Source organism: Diorhabda carinulata, chromosome 10 (assembly GCF_026250575.1).
Source record: "Diorhabda carinulata isolate Delta chromosome 10, icDioCari1.1, whole genome shotgun sequence".
NCBI lineage: Eukaryota > Metazoa > Arthropoda > Insecta > Coleoptera > Chrysomelidae > Diorhabda > Diorhabda carinulata.
Genome location: NC_079469.1, coordinates 5,897,322 through 5,923,389, shown reverse-complemented (window position 1 = coordinate 5,923,389; position 26,068 = coordinate 5,897,322). Strand labels below are relative to the sequence as shown.

The 26,068-nt window shown below is 30.3% G+C and overlaps 2 protein-coding genes across 2 annotated transcripts in view; one reads left to right on the top strand and one right to left on the bottom strand.

Moving 5' to 3' along the window:
* Nucleotides 1–54: 54 nt before the first annotated feature.
* On the bottom strand, nucleotides 55–13,486 carry LOC130898751 (putative fatty acyl-CoA reductase CG8306). Its single transcript, XM_057808245.1, has 8 exons — nucleotides 13,201–13,486; nucleotides 10,823–11,060; nucleotides 10,376–10,648; nucleotides 10,124–10,322; nucleotides 8,296–8,478; nucleotides 1,574–1,823; nucleotides 378–635; nucleotides 55–322 (listed from the first exon to the last, which is right to left on the bottom strand). Coding segments are annotated over exons 1-8 (1,542 nt in total). The 5' UTR covers nucleotides 13,203–13,486; the 3' UTR covers nucleotides 55–183.
* Nucleotides 13,470–26,068, top strand: part of LOC130898754 (bridge-like lipid transfer protein family member 1) — a 33,880-nt gene continuing 21,281 nt past the window's right edge. Inside the window, 27 exon segments of the mRNA XM_057808248.1 lie at nucleotides 13,470–14,468; nucleotides 14,523–14,666; nucleotides 14,722–14,996; nucleotides 15,051–15,420; nucleotides 15,468–15,712; nucleotides 16,160–16,400; nucleotides 16,899–17,164; nucleotides 17,395–17,552; nucleotides 17,628–17,931; nucleotides 17,988–18,191; nucleotides 18,960–19,154; nucleotides 19,212–19,602; nucleotides 19,657–19,850; nucleotides 19,971–20,098; nucleotides 20,150–20,458; nucleotides 20,873–21,121; nucleotides 21,204–21,438; nucleotides 21,516–21,766; nucleotides 21,826–22,039; nucleotides 22,098–22,491; nucleotides 22,543–22,810; nucleotides 23,286–23,514; nucleotides 24,250–24,393; nucleotides 24,444–24,806; nucleotides 25,067–25,491; nucleotides 25,550–25,727; nucleotides 25,784–26,068. Of these exon segments, the coding sequence (XP_057664231.1) occupies nucleotides 14,234–14,468; nucleotides 14,523–14,666; nucleotides 14,722–14,996; nucleotides 15,051–15,420; nucleotides 15,468–15,712; nucleotides 16,160–16,400; nucleotides 16,899–17,164; nucleotides 17,395–17,552; nucleotides 17,628–17,931; nucleotides 17,988–18,191; nucleotides 18,960–19,154; nucleotides 19,212–19,602; nucleotides 19,657–19,850; nucleotides 19,971–20,098; nucleotides 20,150–20,458; nucleotides 20,873–21,121; nucleotides 21,204–21,438; nucleotides 21,516–21,766; nucleotides 21,826–22,039; nucleotides 22,098–22,491; nucleotides 22,543–22,810; nucleotides 23,286–23,514; nucleotides 24,250–24,393; nucleotides 24,444–24,806; nucleotides 25,067–25,491; nucleotides 25,550–25,727; nucleotides 25,784–26,068 (6,894 nt within the window). The 5' untranslated portion in view covers nucleotides 13,470–14,233.

Here is a 26,068-nt window from a genome sequence, read left to right as displayed (position 1 = left end):
CAAGTATTTTTATGCTCCTAATGTCTCTAATTCACTAGAATAAATAAAACAAAAGTAATTAAATACATAAATTTATAAAATATGATGAATACATTAATTTAAAAATGTTAACAAAATACTCAGATCTCTTACAACGAAATAGTTTTTGATAAAATACTGTGTTAATAAAAGCAGATTTAAAATCTACAATAGCTGAAACAAAAAATAAATAACGGGAACAATAATTACTGAGGAGTACATGGATTTTCCAATTATACAAGCAAATATGTACCAAATGAAAGAAATCACCAAAACTTGCCAAAAGATGTGTAGTACAAATAACCTAAAAAATAAAATATACTAAATTTATTTTCATAGTATGGTAAAATTTTACTTACAATTTATCCTTAGTCCTGGCATCATCCAAAGTTTTCTTAGGATCCTTATTCAAATAAATCCTTGCCCCCAATGTCAAATCAACAAAGTACTCATCCCATTTTAGATCACTCAAATCCAAATTGAAATGCCTTTTATCTTCTTCCGTTAGCCATTTTTGTAACTCACTAGTTTTTTCAGCAGTAAATCTCCATTCTGTGAATATAAACTTTTCCAACATTCCCAAAGAGTTGTTGACATTTCTATGTAGCTTCATCAAACTAGAAAATTAATTAAATGAACAATTTATAGACTCAATACGGATTTCCAAAAAAACTAACAAAAATAATGGGAAGAAATAGAAACAAATTAATAGGAAGTAAGAATATGAACCCATGTGAAGGTGATCATACAGGGTATCCCATAAAAATAAAACAATGTACATAAGAATTTTTGAATGTGTGGGATAAGAGGAATTAATTTTCAAAAATCACCACATCCAAATGTGCTTCATATCGTTTTAAAAATGTCTATCATTACATAGTGAGTGAGATTTATAATGTTTAATATTTTTCGTCAGATATTTTCTTTCAGTTCATCAATTGACCGCGGGTTTGTTTCTCTTCTTCAGGAAATCACTTTGTTAGGCCAAAGTTGACAGACATCTTGTTGAAATCAGATCCTGTTATTGAAGTCTGGAAAATTCTACAACTCTGGTCGAAAAAATTCTTAGTTCATTGCTACATACCATAACAGTAACCGCCCGACCATGTTAATTCCTAAAAAAATAAGTGCCTATGGTGCCATGCCCTGACATAGCCGTCCAAACTGACTTTAAGGTATTGTAAGACCTTTAATGTTTGTGTTGAGGGAAAATTTGGCCTGTTGATATGAGCGTTGATGTGGAAGTGAACCTCATCAAAGAATAACAAGTTGTTAAATGAAGTAATTCATTTCACAAAATTTAGTGTACTGGTAGAGTCAGTACCTTTTAATGAATGTACTGACTTTTACATGGATTAATCTTATATCTCTTTAAAATCCACCTTAACGTTGATCTGGTTGTTTAATGCTCTGAAACCTTACGAGAAGACTGGGTGATGTGAAGTCACCGTTTGCATTTTATTCGAAATTTCAATTCATGTCTGTATAAGAGTAGCAATCAAATACAAAGCTGCTCTAAGAAATATCCCATTATATTTGAAAATTGAATACTTACATTGGTCGACCTCCGGTTAATCTAGTGACAGTATCCAGAATAATGGCCGGAAATAGGTGGACAAAAAGTGCTGAAATTCTATACCATGTAATTGATGGCAAAAACTTTAAACGTGGATACCAAACGGCACTTTTCAAAGGATATTTATGGAGATAATCGGAAATTCCATTCTCCACCGCTGCCCAACGGAATGGTTGTCTCGTACTAGATGTTGCATGGTATATTTCTACTTTGGTCGACTTCACCTGACCTAAAAATATAATTTTAATTTATAGTCCATGCTACAAAGGTAAAAATAAGGTATCATCTCCGATTTCCACGAACCTGCATCGATTTACATGAAAATTTGGAATTAAGTCTGACTTATCCTTAACTTCAAAATCTACCTTATTTCGATATATGCTTATCACTCATAGGAGTGAAAACTACCCCTTATTACAAACAATCAATAAAAATGTAAATAAAAGCTTTTAATGAGTAGAAAAATACTTTTAAGGTTTAAATAAAAGTTTTTCATTGCTTTAATATAGAATTTATAATTTTTCAACCCCCTGATTGATGTATTTAATCCCTTATAAAGCATCTCCGTTAAATATAAAATTAAAAAAATATTATTTTATTACTTTGGGGTAGCTCACTTATATTAAAATGATTCTTTTTTTGTTTGTGTTCAACTCAAATATTTATTCTTTTTGATGATTTATCTATTTCAAATGGACAACTTTTCAACTGTTTCGACATTTTTTATCTCTTTTAACTTGAATATTATGTATTTAAAATTTTCAACCACTATACGATGTTTTATCTCATGTACATACTTTTACTTGTACTTCAAAATTAAAAAAAAAAAGTGTATTTAGTTTTTTTGGTCATTTTCAATCAAATTTGTCGTAGATTTATAGGGAATTTAATAACCTATAAGTTTATAAAAGTTTTAAATTTCTTTAGCCCTTTATTTTTCAAAGCGTTCGAAGTTACAAAAAGGAAGATATTTGTTAAAAAAAATATTTTTATGTATATTCTATAGTTTTTGAGAAATTTTCAAAAATTTCGAAAACGATTTTTCGACTTTAAATAAAAATTGTTTCAAAGTTATGTATTCTAAATAATTCAAACTTCCAGAAATTATTTTTAGTAAATAAAGTGAATAATCAATCATTGGATTAGATTTTTATTGAGGTTTTTTTTCTACAGAAAAAATATAAATCGATTTTATTTCGACCATAACTTTCTTAGTTTTTATGCTAGAGAGTTCTAGTATCTCTCATTTTAAAAATGTTTAAAAGTACTTTGAAGAAGTTGCCCGTTTTTCTGTTACTCGACGTTGAATTTAAAAAAATTTTCGTTCGATAAAAATATTCAACCTTCAATAAAACAACTCGGTTTGTATTATGCCCAAAGTGAATAAAAAAAATCGATCTCTTTGTTTTTTATAAGCTTCATTTTTGTTTCTCACACTTTTTTTGATAAAATCAAAAGTTTGGGTTATTCATGAAAAATCGATTTGAAACGTGTTTTTTTCAAGAAAAAAAAAAGAAAAAGTTTTCAATCGCGCATAACTAAAAAGCTATTTATTTTTCAAAAAAAAAAAACATTTTCAAGATGAAAACTTTCGCTCCCTAGTTGGGGTGGACCTCACCCCTAAGCACACATCGGCATACAGTAGATTTTGCTTTTTGAGGTATTCCCTACATATTGTCAAAATTTCATTAAAATATCGATGCAGGTTCATGGAAATCGGAGGTGAAAATTATTACCATCCACATCTAAATCCGATTCTGTATAAATGTGACGAGAAAATATCTTATGTCAATTTGGGTAATTTTATGAATAATCTCTCGAAGTAAATCATTAAAAACAACCTTTAATTTGAATGAAATTTGACAAAATATGTCACGCTGACGTGTGTCAAAATTACAGTTAACAATGCTCGCTACCAAAATCTGCAAAATAGCAGAAATAATAATTTGTGCTCTCATACTTCTATTCCTATCAATGGATAGAAATTTAACATTTGGCATGTTTTGGAAAGGAAACAGTTATGCTGAAATCCTATTTTTACTCGCCTTATTCGGCTTCGTAATCAGTTTTCACATGTTATTTTCCAAATGTATCCCATGGATTATACTATTTATATTGCTAATAGGAGTGGGTATTGTGGGCTCCATTAAATTGAGCGGATATTTTTTTATAGCTGCTTTATTAGCCATCATCGCTGGTATCATATATGGGGTAGATACTGTCTTCACTTGGCTGAGTTGTATGAGGAGAAGAAGGGTCATTAAAACTAAAGTTTGCAATGTACATGAGTCTCGAAGAATTATTAACGATTCGGGGGATGTAACTCGCGTAGCTTGCGTACCAAGAATAAATAAACCGAAGACTTGTGAACACATTTGTGAACCGCATACAATTAGACATGAACCGCAGATAATTAGACATGAACCGCAGATAATTAGACATGAACCGCAGATAATTAGACAAGAACCGGAATATATACCAGATACACATTTTTGTCTTTGCACGTCTAGAGATTCGGATTCGAGTTACAGTATAACGCTGGCGTGATGAGTAATCAAGCGAGATTTTCAATTAAATGAAAAATTAGAATTCATAAAATATGACTATACCCTGTATACGTACTGTTCAAAAACACTGTAAATAAGCCTATGTATATATGATAGATAAATAAATCTTCCTTTAATAACTCTGAAAATAGATAACGATGTTTATTTCCAATAAATTTGCATAAACATAGTGATGATTCATAAATTCATTTATACGTGAAATCATTGGGAAACGATAATTGTCTTGTTCTAATAATCACACATTTAAAAATAACACGGAAGGACAATAATGTTGAACTTACAAATGTTTTGAACACCTACCACTGATTATTCTATTAGAAATCGCTTTCTTCGATCACCTACACATAACATATTTTTCAAACACAAGCCGCAGGCACTAATTGAACAATATTTAGACTTTCTACAACTTCAATTTAATCATTAATAATGAATGTTAATAGGGATCAAATAAATAAGAAGTGGTCAATAAAGGCCGATTCATAAACTTTACTTTCGAAACAAATTCATAAACTTTTGTCATTTTTTTTGAGGTGTGTACTTCTTTTTATTGCGGAAAATAACGAAGAGAAAACAAGCAAAACCAAAAAACCACCATAAATAAACAGACAGAAAGAGAAATAACCTCAATACCACGGTATAACTCATACGTCAAAATAACGTGACAAACACAAACGGATGTGATTTGCTCTTTTTAATTGCTTCGAAAGTTGCTACGAATGACCGACGGGATAAAATAAAATTCGTTACCGTTCGCAGGTGACGTTTGTCATTTGACGTCTATTAACCCTATTCATAACCTTGACGTTTCTGCTGTTAACCTAAACATTTTGTTATTCTTTATGACGTGGGTACTGCTTTTTGTTTTCGTGATATTTTTGTATTTTTGTTTGTAATCTGGTATTTATGGACGATATTATGGAAAATAACGAAAAGAAAACAAGCAAAACCATCATAAACGAGGAGAAAGGGCAATTACCCCAACATCACGCACTACAAACGCATACGAATGTGATTAGCTCTTTTCCATTGCTACGAACGGCCGACGAGAAAAGATAAAATTCGTTTATGTTGAAAGTCACAAACAAACCCAAAAGACCACCATAGACAAACAAATAGAAAGACTCCCAACATCATGCTCTAATGTCATACGTCAAAAACACGTGACAAACGCAAACGGATGTGATTGGCTTTTTTTCTATTGCAACATAAAATTCATTTATGTTGAAAGTTACCAACGGCAGACCGATCGGCAAACGCAACTGTGAATGGTTTTAATGCCGATTCATAAACTTTACTTTCCGTTTGCCATTGCCGTTTATGTTGAAAGTCACCAACGTCAGACGGAGACGGAAACGGCAACTATGAATTATCTTGTGCACTTCAATGTTTTTGATTTAGTAACTGCAAAATTTATGAATCGGCTTTAAACGTTAAAAGATTTAACATTTTTAGGTTATGTTCTATGTCTCAAAGGGTTGCACACAATCTCATTTCGAAGACTAGTTGCATTTGTCAACATTGGGTGAATTTTTAATTTTTGAATAATTAATTTCAGGCAAATTTATATGAAAATGCCTTATCATTGTTGTGTTATGAATTGTTCATGGTGTGCTGATCGATAGATTCTACCGTTTTTCCGATTTCCTGCTGTTTTCACCATCAGAGGAGAGCATTTCAATACACTATCGGAAATTAGAAGACGTACTTCGATTAAAGCTCTGAAAGTGGGGCCTTTGAAGGAAAAAAAATTGTTGAAAACATTTTGTAATAGGTAAGGATCTTTCAGGAGAAAAAGCATACTTCAGTTTTAAATAGAAATTGAACAACAAAGATCTAAGTTCACTACTAATTGTGAAACATTTCCTCATATTTTCAAGACACCCGAATAAGTGATTTTAACCGAAATTTACACTGTTTGATCGTATAGCGCGTGATTGAAATGTGATGTTAATCACTTTAATAAATATTTATATATTTAGATACAACGTGTAGCATTATGACCCATATAAATTTATCAGAGATGACAGACATAAGATTTGGTAAATATATAAATAATGCAGTCATTTACCTCAAGCGCTGTAGTGAACAATGCAATATTTAGTTATACACTCTTCAGCAAAATTAACATAAATGCCGTTTGCATTTATACTTGAATCTATAGCTCTTAAGTCCCTTATTTTATCAAGATTTCGATTTAAAGGAAAGGGGGAGATTTAATTTTTTTTTTTCAAAAAATAAAACTGATATAAATCATAGCACATATTCATTCTTATCTTCAAAGCATAATATCTTTTAAAGGAAAAATAGTTTGTTACACTATATATTTACAGTACTACAAGCCTCTAGGCACTTGATTTATTTTTCTTTTCTAATCGGTCTTCAACTGTTCTTCTCCACAGATTGCGATTTTGTACTTTTGCGTTCCAAATCGGTTCTACCACTCTAATATCCTTCAAAAGTGTATCCAATCATTTTTTTATTTGGTTCTTCCCTTCTTAAATAACGCATTTTTAAAAATCTATTTTCCGGTAACCTTTTAGCATGCCCCAACCATCTTACTCTTTGGACTTTTTATGCATCTATTATTAATGGACCTTTACGTTGACAATTTGTAATTAATTTGGTAAAAATTGATATATATTGACAAATAGTAATCCATATTGCTAAATAATAATATGCATTCACAATTATTATTAACAATTATTAACAGATGATAACAGATATTAATAGCTATTCAAATATTTTGATATATGTTGACAAATGGTAATTAATTGTGGTAAAAATTAATATATATTGACAAATAGTAATCCATATTGTTAGATATTAATAAATATTAACAGATATTGATAGCTATTTATAATTATATTAATAGATATTGATGGATATTCAGATATATTGATATATGTTGACAAATGGCAATTAGTTTTGATAAAAATTTATTTATATTGACAAATGGTAATTAATATTGTTAGATATTAATAAAAATCTACAGATATTGATAGTTATTTATAATTATACTTGACAGATAGCATCAGATATTTAGATATATTGACAAATAGTAATAGTTATTGATAGATATTAATAAATATCGACAGATACAAATAGATATTTATAATTATAATTGACAGATAGCAACAAATATTGATAAATGTTTAGATATATGCATAGGTATTGAAAAATGATCAAAACTGAGTTACCCTGATAAATATTGACAGATACTGATAGACTTTCACACTGCCATTGACAGGTATTAACATATACTGATGGCTATTAAGATTTTTTGATTTATATTGACAGATACCAATAAATATTGACAGATACCAATAAATATTGACAGATATTGATGGCTATTGAGATTTTTTGATTTATGTTGACCGATACCAATAAATATTGATAGGTTTTGGCAGATCGTAATTAATATTAATAGATATTAATAGGTATTTACAATTATTATTGACATATAGTAATAGTTATTGGTAGCTATTCAGACATATTGATATATGTTTATAGATAGTGATCAATTTTGATAAATACTGATAGATAGTAATGAATATTATTAAATACTGACATATTCTTATCAAAATTGTTAGATAATGACACATTGATATATATTGGCAGAATTGATAGTCAGTAACGTACATTAATGAATATAAACAGATAATAAGAGATATTATTGGATATTTTGTGGATATCTAAATATATTTATAAAAAATTGATAGACAAACATTGAAAAATACCAATAGATAATAAAGCAGCAAAAGGTATCATCAATCTTAAGACGATAACTTTATCTCAAGTATAAATATTGAAGTTCTTCCATAAAAAGTCTAAACCAAATAACAAATTACGAGATTTTTTGCTGACGAGTGTACTTAATATATAATTAGCATATATTTTGTTAAATTATAATGTAGTAGAGCTATTTTTCCATAACAAATTAGTGATATTGAAAAATAACATTAAAATTTTTGATACTTATGAAAATTATCATTTTATGGTCATTATAAACGAATTAGTATTATAAATGTGATGAAACTGTTTAGTTATTACAATGACAGATAAAGTGATAAGATTTCGTAACAAAAACAAACAATTTATTATATGTAGTAATAAAATAGTAATAGGCTGACTCACCCGCATGGAAACCAGCAACAAGAAGAGTATTAACAACTATATCGATTGGTATGTAATCGTAGATCAAATCAACTGCAACTGGTAATCTTCTTATCACTCCTTTTGCTGCACCCATTAGAAATCCTTGAGGACCATTCTTACTAATAGTCCATCCCGGAGAAGGTTCTTTCCAACTACCAATTACTAAAAATATATATATATATATATATATATATATATATATATATATATATATATATATATATATATATATACCAAAGCATCAGGACTTATTTTTTTATATCAATACTTTAAGTAGTTTTTTATTATTGCCTAACCAAATATATGGTACTGTTCAAGCAAAGGGTAGAGGGTAGATTCAAGATTATACAAATAATTTATCACTTGTTCCTTCATTACAAATTATTAAGTTCTGTTTTAGTCAAGATGTATTCAGAATAGTTAGTAAGTAGTATTTTTTTCTCAAAAATAATGGAACCTTATCTGATTCCCTACCTTGGGACACATCAAAATCGAACTATGGTTCTAGACAAACCTTGGACTCCTTCAATTCATATATAGGATATCGACTAGCTAATTATGTCTAGATGCAGTGAAGAGAGCAAACAGAATCGTGAAGCTCCAAATCAATATTGAAGTTAGGGACAAATCACTTCAAAATCCAACTATGCTTCTAGGCAAACCTTGGACTCCTTCAATTCATATACTAGCTTTGCCCCAAAATTTTAGGAATTAAACATGTTTGGCACATGGTGAAAGGTTAAGAAATTTACATAGTCCTCCTTAATTTCTGGTGATTATTTGACATTATATAGTAGTAGTAGCATAGAATGAGAGACTCTAGATGGATGTTGATCAGCTAGATGCATTAGATAAAATGAACGGAATAGAAGCTTTAACCCATTATTGACCATATTAACCAGTTATTGAGCAGAATATTAAGTAAATAAAATAAGTTTAAGAGTGTCTTTTTATGTCACGGAGTATATGTCATATTTGTTGATAATTTTATACTAAAAAATCAACATCAGCTAAATCTATTTTCACAAGAACCCTGGTATGTATAACGAATGGTCCTTATAACTAACAAAAAAAATTATACTGGATGTTTGAGAAGTATTACTTATAGGAAATGTTCTCTAGTAAGAATCACTGAACAAGAAACACTAAGATAATATGAGAAAATTGAGCAATTTGAACTCATGATGTTTTTTGTAGGTCCTCTTCAATTTCTGGTTGTTCTTTGACATTAGATTGAAGCAGCATGGAATGAGATACCCCAAGAGGATATTGATCAGCTTAAATTTAAATAAAATGAAGTGTAAATCCATTATTGAAGTTAAGTACAAGACACTTCAATATCTGATTACTCTTCTAGACAAATCTAGGACTCCATCAATTCAAATAACACCTTTGCCCTTAAATTCCCGAAATTGAACAAGTTCTTGAAAAAGCAGAAATTTGTTAGAAACACCAAATAAGAAAACTGAAAATTCTGACTTTGTGATGTTTTTTATAAAAAAAGAATAATAGTTATATTTTTATCAATAAACAATAAAAATTTCAGGAATTTTTTTTATGTTGAAATATTTCATGAAACTAATGATACCATATTAAATAAACAAGTTTTTGTGATTGGAATTTATTAGATTCTAATTGAATGTGATAATTACTGTTAAACTGGAAATAATGACCAAACTCCAAAAATTAAGTAATTTCAACTAACTTCAGCTAATTAAAATTATTTTTAAATGGTTAATATATAATATATATATACATATACTAATGAGTAGATAAAAAAAATTGTAGATAAAATTATATTACTCACTCATGCTTGGTCGAACGATAACACAAGGAAATAAATTTTCGCATTTCTGTATTTCATGCTCGGCCATATGTTTTGTTATTGTATACGTATTTGGATGATTTCCCAATAATTTGGGCGTTTCTTCTTCCAACTCTTGGGGGCTGAGTTTCTCAATTGTAGCTATTAGTTCATCGGCATCTCTTGGAAGGGGATAGATAACCTTTCAATTGAAGCATGTTAAGATTTGGTTTATAGATATTTTTTTTACAATACCTCATCTGCATCCAGTCTATATGAATTTACATATGCACTGCTGACTTGTACCAATACGGCCAAATGCCTACATTCTTTCGCTAATTCGGTAATACGTCTAGTACCCAATAAATTTATATTAACTGTAGTTTTTAGCGTATCACCAAAGTCTAAAGTAGCGGCAGAATGAAATATAACATCGATATTTTCCGTAAGGAGTTGCCGGTCTGATGCTGATAATCCCAAATTTTCTTGTCCGACATCACCTTCAACAGCACGTACTTTGGAAAATACCTTAAATAAAATACGTTTATCCACTATTTACATTAATCTGCTTCTACTGCTATTCAACCAACTTTTTAAGAGACAAATTAGAAAACCGTAAATACTGAAGTTAAAATGGAGAAATAAAAAGATGTACTGCAATTATCTAAATGAGGTTAGAGTTAAATAGAAACTTTTACGTACCTGTTCAACGCTTTTTTCTTCAAACAGAGTTTCAAAAACAGAATTCTTTTTTATTTCTTCCAATCTTTCAGAAATTTCTTTCCCTTTTTTTGGTCTTACTAATAAATAGATGTCTCCGTGTTCGGGAATACTACGTAAAATTTTTTCTAAGAGACTCACACCAACAAATCCAGTAGCGCCGGTAATAAAAATATTTTTGTTTTTATAAAAACCTGTAACACCTATTTCCGAAGAAGCCCTGCAATAAATAATAATATGTGTAGGGATCGCGTATTTAAATTAGCAAAGTTATTTTCAAAACCAAGAAAAAGTGAAGATCTGACAACAATGTAAATATAACCATATTGCAAAAACTTTATTAGAAGAAAACAATACCTTATTAAATTATAATATATATAAAGTTTTTATAAGAAAGATCGAATTGATGAAATAAATATGTAAATAAATTCAACGCTTTCAACGTAAATATTCCATAATGATGCTATTTCAAATTATTCCAGTGGTTTGGAAATATTTATTTATACTTCAGTGTCATATTTTATAAAATTCAATGTTGAAATCTAATCTGCTGTAATATAACTTGTTATATACGGTGTGGATTGTTTTATATGTACAAATATTCTAAATTTGAAACGAACCTCTATTATTAAATAATTATATGAGATTTTTTTTTATTATAATAACATTAAAGGTTATAATCTATCCGATACGAATTATGAAATAAAAAAAATAAATAATGGATTTATTACTTGGTTTATGCAGCCAAAATTAAAAACTAACAAATTAAATTACTTGTTGAAAGAAATGGTACTTGTAGTTCGTGCAGAAAGTTAACAGTAAATTTATATTAAAAATAAACTAAGAGTTTGCCAACTTTTAACTACTTAGTTTAATTCCTTAGTTTGTGAGGTTATGAGTATAGAATACGTCATTTCGATCTGTATTGTATTGTTTTGTTTACAACATTCTTGTTCTTTGGTTATGAAATTGTTATTCGCGTTATTCCGCCACTTTCCGCCGTGGTGTTTTATTTTTAATACTGATATCAACAAAATAAGAAACAGCAATACTACTTTGTCCCGTATTTTACTTTTACGAGTGACAAATTAGAAAAAATTAAATGAAAAGTTACATAAAATATACTTTTCCCGCTCTTGTTTTTCGGGAGGGGGGAGGATATATTGTGTCGAATTTAACAGCAAGGATCTGGCAACCTTGGTGTCAGGAGCTTTCCACATTTGTATAACAAAAAGGACCTATACAGGGAATTTCTACTGGTTACCAGTAATTTATAATTATCCTTAATTTACTGCATAAACCAAAAAATTAACAAGAAAGTTTAGTTTAATGTTAATTCTAATTTAGTTTTAATTTTAGTTGCATAAACCAAGTTTAAATAACCTTTTTGAATCTATAAATTCAAAGAAAAATGAAGTGAACGAACAAATATTCGAATATATATTATTTGTAATATCGACTCAATATATTATATGCAAATATGTTCAAGTAGTAGTAGCAATAATAATAACGTCATAAATGGACGCCATGCTATTTCGTACGGAATATACCGACTAGCACATTGTTTTGATTTTTCCTTCATCTATCAGAATTAACAAAATTAACTTAATTGTTTTCTTTGCTAAGATGCCATTTATTTAAATAATTAGTAGTGCAAAATATTTATTTAACAAATTTTCATTTATTTATTGCCGGCGATATAGTCATTATTTGACATACATTTGTCTATTTAAGATGGCGTCGGATTACCACCGGTTAGTATTTGCATACTGATATTTATTGATATATTATGCATTATTCATCCAAATTTTTTATCGAAAGAATTATTTACGCCAAGGAATAATGCATCCATCAAATTACGAAAAAATGCATGCACACTGAAAAGACTTTTAATATCAATGCCCTCGTAATTAGATCAAGCATTGAATAACGAGTATTTACTTCTAGTGCACTTAGGTATAATCTTAACGGTACTTTAAAATACTTTTTATACTACAATTTTCCTGTATTCTTATTAATTAAATCATGAAAATCTATAAAATTAACAATATGTGAAGTAGGTAAATGAAAAATGTATTCTTGAATATAAATTATTAATCTGAAATATATAAAAATTTATTTAGTGACAAATGAGAATCAGTATTGCGTAAAATGAATTCGTTTGTAAACAGTACTAAGTAGGCACCAGTGCAATTAAAATATTGTTGTATTGGTATAAGCGTCATTCAAAACCATGATTATTCCACTGATATTTGTTTTATAATCCTCAAAGGTAATAACAGGATTTTTACTCAAGAAACTAACCACCGAGTAATATATAAATATTTGTATCAAACAATTATAAAACTAATCGTACTCACATATTTCTCAAATTCACACGTACAAAAACTCCAGGTGAACTACTCTCTTGATAACTAATTAAACTATGTATTATTAAGTACAGTCTAACTTAACGACTATTAACAATTCTAAGCACGTAAAAAATACAAAAACAAAAGCAAGTTTAATTTTTCAAGTTCCCCTACTCCTTATATTTCAAACTGGTTAGAGGTTAATACAGATGGTGGAAAATTACAGGCGTAATTTTCAATGCATTTATATTCGATAATAAGATTTACGAGCAATATTAATTAGATATCGTTTAATTCCCTAACAAATAAATTGTTTTATAACGTATAGAAAAATATTAGATCTAATAAAATGAAGTACGTGAATAAAAAAATTAAATTTTTATAAAAAAAACTTTAGTACACATATGACAATTGACAATTAACCTAATTTCTATATAACTTTAGTCACAAACAACATTGATGTTGTCAAGTTTATCTGCATGTGGATAAATTATAATTTTTATTTATTAATGATAATCCCTACATTTCAATTCGAAATTAGGTTTTTATGAAGAATCCTTTGAGAAAATTAGTTTACGCATTTTATTTTTATTCAAAACATTGAATCTAAAACTTTTTAAGAGTATTTTATTAGAGAATTTGTTAATATATAACACGTTCAATGTGATCAATATTTTTTGAAAATGACCATTTTCAGTATTGCAAGTGTAGTTTGAGAAAAATCAACAATTTTTGTTTCTTAATAAGGGAAACCTGGAATTTCGTAATAACTGGCAATGTCGATATATTATGACGATGATTATACAGACTTTATTTAATCAATAATCATCAAATGTTTACCTAATGACAGATTTAATCAACTAATGTTTTTATCCGGAAAATAGTCATAGATCGTAATGATAAAAGGGGTCAAAAGTTATACCATTATCGTTGCAAGTGTAGTTTCTTAATGCACAATTATATTTGTGCAAAATGTAGTTATTTATAAAGCACATTAAATATATTTTTCTTAATAATAGTAGCAACAATTAGAAATAATATAATGGAGTCTTCTACATTTTCTCCAGAGTATTTTACTCCAGTTTCCAATGTAACATCGAAGCATTTAAATTTAGATGACATCAAAATGGATTCAAACTTCGCAATGTTACTTTGTAGTTTGGTTTTCGCTGTATCTTGGGTCATATATATCACGTATTACAATTCTAGAGTTATTGGATATGTTATCACAAAAATTGTTAATAAACTATTTATTAGAGAAGGCTTTTTCAAAATAGGTAATATAATTATTTATAGTGTTTTAATAAATATTATAAAAAATCTACTTTTAGGATCTTTAACTTTAAATGCGCTCTCCGGGAAGATAATGTTCAGAGATGTGGTATATATTACCCACGATTACACAGTGAGGGTTCAAGATGGTTATTTAATCTTTAGATGGTGGAGATCTTATGTTCCCAAGGATGTTAGTGAAGGTAAACTTCATATTATTAAAATAATCAATATTTCATTATATATTGATTTTTATAGATTTATCGCATTCTGATACAAGATTATCTGTAATGTTAAATGTATTTGAACTTCATGTTTACAACCGCTCAGAACTTTATTCGAGATTAGAAAAAGTTTTTGGTTTAAGTCCGACCATATTTCCAAATAATGAAAAACTTGATACAGACACTGAAAAAAATGAGGATGGTGCTCAAGTGGCTCTGAAAAAATCTTCAAAAAAGCAAAAACCGGAAGCTGCAATGGCAAAAACGTGGAGAGATTTGATACCAGTCATAAAGTGTGATGTTTCATCTGTTAGTTACTATAAATATTATTTTTTTGTGAAATATAAAATATTCTATTTACAGAGTCGTGTAGTATTTGGCAATCACTTAATCCCTACAACTCTAAGCATAACTTTTGAAGAGTCCCACTTTGTTTATTCTACCAAACCAGCAGTGTGCACCCTCGACAGATTTATGCATTTTGTTAAATGTAAAGCTGAAAATGTTAAAGTTATGTTAGCACCTAGTATTAAATATACAGGAATGTTAGACGATCCTCCAAGGTATATGGGTGAAGGTTTTGTACTGATGTCAACCAATGATGTGGAGTTATATTTTTACATGGATGAACCAGGATTAGTACCTGAAGAACCTGTTTTAATCACTTTAGCCAATGGAGAAATTGTGGAACCAAGTCCGCCACAATGGGGAATCGACATTAAATGTGGAAAAGGTATAATTAGAATATTTTAATGAATTGTTGTAAATCTTGTCTTTTAGGAACTGATTTTAGCTATGGACCTTGGGCTGACCGACAAAGAGAACACCTTTTCAAGTTTTTCTACCCTCAGGACTATTTACCAATGGAAGTAACTGTTCCACCTAAACCGGGAGAAAAAAGACAAATGCAGTCTTTTGATGTAAGATTATTGATGCAAAATGAAGCCACTATAGATATATTATTTACAAAAGATAAAGAAACTAATGCCGTTCACATCAATGTAGGTGCAGGGAGCTATTTGGAGGTAATTGTAACTCAAAAATATCACCTTTGATGAACAAGATGAACAGTTTTCATGGAATCTATTGTGTGAACATATTGAACTGCAAAATGTCTATATAGCCCTCCATAAGCATTGTTGTCAGTACTGTACCATCTGAAGCTCACGACCTCTAATGAATTCTAATACTTTAAGTGCCTTCAAGGAAGTCATATCCTTGCTTCTACAAGAATTTATGTGTGCTTAAGACTACAGGGAATTTTGTAACTAGCGAATGAATCTCATTAAGAGCTTGGCTCTAGAGGTGGAAGAGTTTTGTATGAGAGTCATTGAAAAGATTTTTTTGTATGTATGCAATTATCACTATTTATAATGAAGAAATTCTGAACTACTCTACAGAATGTAGAAAAATGAATTTTTTTTATTGGATCCTTGTATAAGTTGACACAATCTTATACATATTTTCAATAGGTTACCATACCCTGGGTGACTTCAGAATCAGGTTACACCACCGTGATTAAAGGTCAACTATTACATTTGGAATCGACTACTAGTTTGCAGTTTCGAGATTTTGTTGAAAGCGAAACTTTGGAATTTTCGATTTTGTGTCACTATCCCCTTGTATGGAATGATCACCAGTTGTGGGAAGTTAACCTCACGGGATGTAAAGCTACTATTAATTTAATTTTCTTCCACAAATGGTTTTTCACAGGTAAGCTATTCCAAATATACAATGTCTCTTCAAGTTGGTACCATATATATGGAAAACTTGTTTATCATTAATTTTATGAAAAAAAGTTATACTTGATAAAAGATTCTGCATGTTTTATAATTTGAATTTCAATGATCAGATATCAAATTTTTTATATGAATTTTATTGTTTTATACTGTAACTTTTTTTATGTCCAGATTTCAGAAATAAATAACATTTTCAATTTTTCAATCTAAAACTAAAGGGAGTTATATAATAGTTACATCTTATGATTTTTTCTGGCAAATTTTAAATGCAATACTATACGGCTTATGAAATATTCTCACATATTTATCAAAATGGTAAAGTGTTAACATATACTGACTTTTTTCTTAGCTTTTTTAGTTTTTATTAATGTTGTCTCGCTCTGGATATTACTGGACATACAGTTTTCTTGGATACTTCCAGTCGCCACCCTCTATTAACTACCCTGTTTGTGTATACTTTTTGTCATTTTAGATTTAATAAACGATTGGGCCTCAAAACAACGTCCGGATTTAATTAATTTTGTTCCATACACTTGGAGATTTGGTTTAACATTGAAACATTGTGAACTAGTTACTCTAGTTAACCAATACAATTGGATAGATTGTAGCAGTGCAGGACAAAGAAACCGATTAGAAAATACTCAGCTAGCATTATGTGCTCACTTTTTACATCTATCTTTTGATTTACCTTTTGATGAATACTTACCAATAACAGTACCAGTTAATTTGTCTATACAGGTAAGATAATATGAGTTTAAATTTATTTTACTACAGTGTTCTTAAAGTATTTCTTTTTATTCGACTTCTTTTCTATACCATAAATTGTTTTTGGTACATTTAATTAGTTTTATTCCTACTATTTTTGTTGTTTACTTTTCTAATATGTTTGCTGATCAGTAATTCATTTTTTTGATACTCTATTCCAACAAAATTATCTTTTTTATTTAATTATAAATTTATTTTTTTAGGGAGAGAGTATAGACTTGAGTTTATTTATTCCTGAATTCCACACCAGTCGTAATATAATTTTAGCTCTAGAAAAACATGCCAAAGTATTATCAAAAGATGGTTCAACTACCAAAAAAACAGAAGCTATACCAAAATGGAGAAATATGTGTCAAAAAAGGTATTAAATTAAAATTAACATAATGATTTATCTCACAAACTCACTATAAAAAATAAAACTATATCTTTTTCTTAGTTCCGGTTGGGTGGACTTCTGGTGGGTACCTATAGGAGCCATAAACATCATTTACACTTATCATCCGAGTCCCCCTCTAGGGCCTCAACCACAAGCTAACATTTCCACTCCAGTGAAAGAAGAAATATTGTTATCTCCGATACGATTTCCTCATCAGAGAAAAAATCGAAAACGTTCTCCGGATGGCACAAAGAAATTCGATCCGACAACTCTACCAGCTGATACGGTAAGCGTAGAACTGGAAATCGGACCCTCTGTTCTTCTTGTTTACGGAACTGCTTTGAAAAATTTCATGAATTTCAAGGTAATTGTTATACAATATAAAAATTTTCGTTTATAGATTTTATGTTATAATTTTAGGAAAACATTTTTGGGGAATTTCAAAGTTTCACAGATATGCAAAAGGTTGTCAACTTAGATGGGAGTAGCTCCGATTTAAAATCAGGAGATAGTGACAGCAGTATTCCATTAGAACTTCGGGAAGATTTTGATCACAGATACTACAGACCTCTAGCTGTGGATGTATCCATAATAATGCATGATATTCAAGCACATCTTCTGAAAGTAAGAAAACAAATTATTTGTCTTATCTGTAAATAGAAATTAAGTGCTATGAGAATTAGTGTAATACAACACTTTCAAAAAATGAAAGGAAGACCAAGGAGGTGCTGCACAGAATAAATAGAGATGCGAGGAAAAATTAGGAATAAGATGGTAAAGTAAAGTAAAATAAAAAATAGAAACGATTGGAAACAACTGTGGAAAAAGGATTCCACACAATCACTTAATTCCAAGAAACTTTACACCTGAAAAGGTAGAAAGGCATCAGGATTAGAAGAATAATACTATAAAATACAAAAAAATATACAGAGAGGAGAATTTAGAACCAGTTTATTATAGTTAAATTAAGTGTGTAAAAAAGGGTTGTAAAAATAGGGGAAGAATATACTATACTTAATGGATTTTAAAATAGTAGAAAAATGCTTAGAAAGAAAAGAGTAAAGCAACAAAACTTCATGTACTGTAGATATATTAAGTTGAAGATTCTTCTCTTTTGAGTTTATGATAATTTGAAAGTGAAAGTTTTCTTTTGGAATAACATTTGGTGAACACATTATAACAAAATTTAATTTAGTATTTCCTAGGAGTAAATATAAAAGTATATGTTGTTTACAATAAAGATGACATTTTGAGAGCTGATGTCGGTTACGAATGTCAAAGACTTAATTTACCATTACCTAATCCATAATCCCAACAACTTCCTAATATTTGTCTATTAAAAGTTCCATAACAATATATACAGTGTAGTCAAATAGTTTTTCCTTTTTTTAGAATTGTACTGAAAAGGATCCACCATGTCCAGTGATTTTATGCGAAAGATTGGGTTTTGAAATGAAGAAACGATATGACCAAACCGAATTACAATTATTATTGAGCCCTGCGGTGGTACTAGTTTCAGATAACTTAAACAGATCATCAAAAGATAAACATCTCAATCATGGAAAATTAACTTTATCATCATTACAAGTAAAAGTTTTATTTGAAAAAAACTGTTTTGAAATTTATATTTACTATAAATTTTAGATCCGCGGTCATGCCATGTTCTCCGACGTGGGTCAATCGTTAGATCAAGATACAGTGGAGTACGCTTGGTTGGTGGAAATGTTACTAGGAAAATTGAGCGGTAAAATAACAACAGCTCAACTCTATTCTATTCTGGCGTGTCTAGAAACTCTAATTTTGCTTATAATCGATGACGAAAATGAATTGAACAGTCCCAAAGATGATGTTATTTTGAGTCAACCGGTGGTAAAGAAAAAGAGTACACAATCTGTACAAAATGTTCACGTACAGCACGTACAACAAGCCATTCAGCAACTATTGCAACCAAAAAATAGCGCTAATGTTAGTAACAAGGCTGCACAAACCACCAATGTATCTAACAAGAGTGGTACACCTTTAGGAAATTTAGGAAGTAAACGAAATATTAAATATTAATACTCTGGAATAACTTTTTTTTGTTTTCTAGATACAAAACCATCTGTCAAAACAGACAAGAAAAAAGAAGAAGAAAAGAAAGGTTCAGTAAGAAGTAGTGTAATGACAACAATAGAAACTAATGAAAATTTAAGCGAGCACAAGTTAAAATATAAATTGAGTAGATTAGCAGTTGATGCAGTAGATTTTTGGCTTGTCGAATCTGGTGCTGCACTACAGATATGGGTAGGTTAAGAAACAACTGATTCTAATTCATATATTTATATATATGTATATATATATATATATATATATATATATATATATATATATATATATATATATATATATATATATATTCTGTAGATGTCTCCTGTTCGATTAGCAACTTGTAATCTACACGGTAAACAAGTAAGCTCTGGTTTAAGCTGTATAATATACAGCATGTCTCTCCGACAACTCGTCTGGCATCCCCATAAATACAACCATTCCAAGTAAGTAGACATGCTTTATAAATATTTTTGTCTCACTCAATATTATTGTAGGGTTAATTATGACACCAACGATTTATGGTTAGAAGTGGGTGCTGTAAATTTGGGACCACTAATTATAGAATCAGCAATATCTGCGGACGTTAAGGAACCTAATCTGTTCAATGATCAACAAAAATTTTTGAAAATGCACGACGACCGTTGGAAAAAGTTGTGGTTTTTGTGGCCGAATTTGAATAAAACAACGGGAAAATGTGGATGTACCGGCGGTTGTTTATTTTTCGGAACCAATATCAATGGTACCAGATTTTTCAAACCCAGCAAAAAAGATTTAGAAGAAGGGATGAACGTCGCTGCTTTTTGGTAAGTTATACATAAATATTTCCTTCCTACTTTCATATTTTAATGAAGCTAGATAAGTTACTGATACTTTATCTACATTATTAAGATTCTAGAATGTTCTTAGGGGTTACAAGATTTGAAAAGTGAAACGAATTGGCTACAGATCACACAAAAGAAGGGAAATTTTGAAAAACGTGAAAATAGTAAATATGATTTTTGAAGTAAATAATTGAACCCAATCCTCGACATATCTTATAAGAACTACACCATGTTGGACCCAGACGCAAATTACCTCTAAACTAAGAACATAGCAATCTAATTATCGTTCTGGTGAATCTCATCATCAATAATTTACGTGATTCATGTTCGAGCATCCGTGCTTTTTAAAATTTCTTGTACCTACTAAATATTGTTTTAATTCATATGTTATTTTAGTGTGAATCCCCCTGGGAGAGACTTGGGATATGGTCAAAGTATTCTTCATGAAGGAATGTTAATATTCAGAACTCCCCCGTATATAGTATCAGAAATTACTCTCCAGGACAACCAAATGGGATTGAGACAGTCTAGAAAATATTGCGAAAGTCCCAAAATCATTCACCTAGAAAGAGAAAGATCAGTGGAAAAAGAAAATATTATCAGTGATAAGAAAGTTAACAGAAGGTTCTCATCAACGTCAATTAAGTAAGTTGGAATTTCTGGAATCGTTGGTGACATTCATTCTAAACACACTGTTTACACTACCACTACACCAATTTGTTTTTAGGAGTGCTTTATTGAAAGAAGTTCCGTATTCTAGACTGATTGAAACCAGTCCCGCGAATTTACCTACGAAATTAGACAGCGATTCTAAGCTACAATGCGATAAGAGTAAATTGACAGTGGGTAGTGTTTCCTCGGAACCCCTACCTAAAAATAGCGTATCAGATTCAAAATTAGCCGTTGACTATTTTAGCGCCAACTCTGGGGACTTCAAAGAACAATATTCAATGACTCAAAGTGTAAGCATTACAAAAATAATTAATGTGCTAGTACTTGATGAATGGACTCTATTTCTCATGCAACTACTGTGTTTTAGGGCCCTCCAAGCAGTGAAGTCCCAGTTTCTCCGCAATTAATGAATAAATCATTTGCCGGCTCCGAATCCAACCATTCCTTGAGTCGGATGAGTTCTGATGAAAGATTGAGAAAAGAAGTACAAAGGACTACATCCATGTCAAGCGAAAACCATTCTGAAGCTTTTTTTTCCGCAGATGAAGATATAAATTTGAATTCTAGAAGCTCTAGCTTGAGGAATTCAATTTTAAGCGCACGAGATCCGATAATGAGGTGATTTTATAAAGCATAAATTGTTATTTTGTGACCACTAATATTATCTATGGTTTCAGACAAGATAGTAATAGCGCTCCTACACAAAGAAAAAAGTTTTCCAGTGAATTGAGTATAGCTACAGACATAAATGGATTGCCTCATAAATTAGCAACTGGACAAATTATTACACCAAACAGTGTACAGGACACATATAGATTGAAATTATCGACCCATAGAAGTGATCACGAGATACATACCCCAGAACATAGAAGTTTCGTTGCGGGAAAGCAAGTAAGTACCAGATCATTTAAGAAGCTTGTTTAAAAGTGATAGTTGCTTTTTTTTAAAGTTTGATGATCATCAACGAACAGTTCAAGGACTTGTAACTCCTCACCGTTATCCTACAGTGCGATCTGTTAGTCCGAAACCTATACCGGTATCCTATGACGAGAGCGATTTATTGGAAAATTCTACTGATGATATTGACGACGCCCTCGCCGATTCCTCTGACAGTTATAGCAATAATAGTTACGTGTCAGCTATAGGAAGTCAAGAAGATTTTACTTTGGTCGATTTACATATGCAGGTTAATAGATTAATAGTCGACTCACCTATGTTGATGTCCAGTTACGTTACCCATTTGACACAGGTTAAGTGTAACAATTGGGGCAGTAACGGACAGGTCGATCAGTTTTCTCAACATATGTTCGAGAAGAATGTTGATAATAAGTTGGTATACATTGGTACGTATTATTTTAAGTCTGTTATATATTATTAAATTCATTTTGTGGTAGGTGGTAGATTTGTGCCTAATATGGAAACTGTCAATGATGGCATAACATCTCTAAAAATGGTATCTAGATCAGATAATAACAAAACACCTACTTCACCTTTTATGTATGTTTGGGATCAGGAAGAATTAGAAAACGAGTCCGGGTCTATTCAAGAAGAAGAACTATTGGGTAATCAAAATGATGGTTGCTCTAGGACTACCTTAATTGTTAAATTGAAAGGAGATTTGGATGTTATGATTAGTCCATTACTTTTGGAAACTCTACAAAGGTAAGGTAATATCCGGTGTTGGGGATCTCTAAGTAAGATAACTCATATAAGTAGAGTTAACATATAATTTACACTAAAATATGGTTGAAAACGGGTTTTAAGACGATAAATTAGCTTTGAATATAAAAAATGACTGCTAACCAATAGAGATTTAATCACTTCAGATCTTATCTAGTTTATCAAAACCTCACAGAGCTCTCTTGAACACAGCTTCGTTAATTAATTAGCAGTCTTTTTCTTTTATAGAATAAGAAAAGCGGGCAGAGATTTCTACCTGCTTAAGTAGAACTTGTTGTTTTGGTTGTCTACCTCGCAGGAAAATAATCAAATAATAGATAAGACAAATAAATCAGACAAAATTTTGTTTCTGGTTCATATTTATCAATATTGAATAAAAAAAAGGAAATTAGTTCACAAAATTATGCACTTGATAATGTATTAAATATTTTCAAAGATAATCATAGATAATTTTTAGATTTATAGATGCTCTAACTCCAACAGTGGCCAACTTACATCCTCTAACTGTTATAAATCACCTTCATACTTCTTGTATCGGGCAAGTTGAATCCGCTAATATTTTAAAAACTACAGAAAATGTCGCCAAATTATGTCAACCTCCCAATGAAGATAATAAAGTCAAACCGATGAATGTGTATGAGGAAACAGTTAAAACTCAACTACAAGCAGCAATTTTTTTGCCCAAGGTATGTTAGTTTTGCACGAAATCTTATCACGTAGAGGAACATCCTTGAGTTTCTTTTTATTGTGTTTTTCATGACAATTCCTAAACTATTCATATTACTAGGTGTACTTGAATATATACTTCTACTTATAAATAAATATTGTCTTAATTTTAGGTCTCTCTTAATTGAAACTTCGTTTTAAAACAGATAAAAATCTTGACCTTTCGACCTATTGCGGTCTGTATCAATATATATAATGACATGACACATGTATACCATAATTAGTTTATTATTCCCCTGTGACTCTTGACAGTTCCTCGGATCTATCCGTTCCTTCACTAGAATTTAAACCGTCAAAAAATTATTTCATTATAGTACTTATAGCCTTATAGGTTATAATAATATTTCTGGGAATTACAAGAAGTAATAAGAGTGCTGTGATGCCAATTTTAATTCAGGGATGATTGGAAATATTTGAGACAACATTTTCTAGATAAAAAAAATAAATACTTTTTATTATTATTTCTAGATAGTTCAACTTCGAATTTGTTTAAATAATAATAAATAATTGTTTAAGTAAGAATCATCAAAAAATTGTTTTCTTAATTTTTGTAATAAATTTTTATCTGACTTGAAACAAAAAGGGTAAATCTCCAAACAATTTATTTTACCTTGACCCTTCGATCAAGATATTTTATAAAAAAAATTATTCATTATAATATTTCAAATTGAACGTACTAATTGTGTTTGTTTTAGGTGAATGTTACTCTACTGCAAGTATCAATTGTTGAAGAGATTATTTCCTTCTCTGCATTGGACAATATTAAAGATCTGACTTGCGTTTCGTTGTTTTCTGTTTGTTTTGACAACATTACAGTCAAATTGCATTGCGACAAACAGGTAAAATACCGAAATCAAATCCGAACAATATTGAAGTTTCCATTTTTCAGGCTAAAGAAGTACTACAGAAATTCCTGAGACCAGCTGTGGTGCGCAGCGGTAGCAAAAAAGGAGCAAATAGAGCAAAAACACTACTTGGTTTTCAAACAAATACGAATTCCGACGTTATACAGTGCGATCCAGTGTTTATCGAAAGTTGTGAAAAACAACAACAGCAATTAGTCATTAGTTTGAATATAGGTAAAATGCACGCTCAATTAAGAAGATTGAGAAACGAAAGTTCACTGTTAGATGACGCTATCATCACTGCTATACCCAATTATAAATCAAAAGTATTATTTACACCTACCAAAGTTAGGTCGTTGTATAGAGGAATGGAATATTACTTACAGTCGCCAGATTGTGAAAATACGGTAACTACATTGTTAATTTGTGCTTAAATTATCCCTAATTGGAATTTCTGGAACCATTGGTGATATCTATACTGAACACACTGTTTACACCACCACTACATCAACACTCACAGTTACACAATGTAAGGTAAACTATCTCTGAAGACGATAACTTGGTTATCGAAACGCGCGACAGACAATGTAATTGTGAGTGTAGTAGGAATGTAAACGTATGTTCAGTATTAAATTATCGCATTTTTTATATATAAATATTTTTATAGAATATTCTTTCTGATGATATAAGCATCGACGACAAACTGGGTTTCATAATGTTCGAATGTGGTTTGGAAGGAGTCACAATAAAAATAGTAAAAAAGTCCTTGTTTGAACATGTCGAAGATGATTCTCGTCCGCAGCAAATTCCAGAAAATGTTGAAAATTCCGATAAATCCATCCACACCACTCCCAGATTATCAGAAAACAAAGTCCAAGGACTCCTAACGCCTAAACTTAAAGAAAAAGACAGAAAATCGACCCAAGAAGATGTACCTAATAAATCAGACAATGATGTTGAAAATAAGGAAATAATTCCAGTTTCTAAAGACAACGGAAATGTATCATCTTGTATCATTGAGTTTCGTGTAGTGTGGTTCAACTTTGCAGCACCTCCTAGAGCTCCTATAACCAGAAAGATAGATTATACAAGGTAAGTAAAATTAATATTTAAAAGAATTCTCTGTTCTCTATTAATATATAATTTTTAGATTAGACTGGAATTTATTGAGCACGGCTTCACCTGCGATTAACGCTTGGATGAATCCAAGTAACAGATTAGCGATTAGAGTAGTTCATATGGTCCGAACTATGTACAAACGATCTACTGCTACTATAGCTTGTTTGATGGCTGAAGCACTCGAAGGACAGAGAATTACACTAACCAAGGTAATGTTAGCTAAATAGGTTATTTAGACTCTATTTTTTATTAAATCTGTTTTTAGAGTCGTTACGGCAAGTTAACTCCGTTAGCTCAAACTTTACAAGAAGATCCAAGCTTGCAACTATGTTCAATTTTACAAAAATATTATTTAGACGCCGAACCGTCTCAAATCGAATCAAATTTACGTGAATCCGAAATACCGCCGTTGTTTACTCTGCGACAAGGTGTAATTGTTCTTAGCAGACAATGGAAAAACACTCTGTATACTCCTCTAATGCCTCAACATTCGATAAAGAGTAGAATAAAACCAGTCAATGTTACTATCACTGTACCTGATATACAAGAG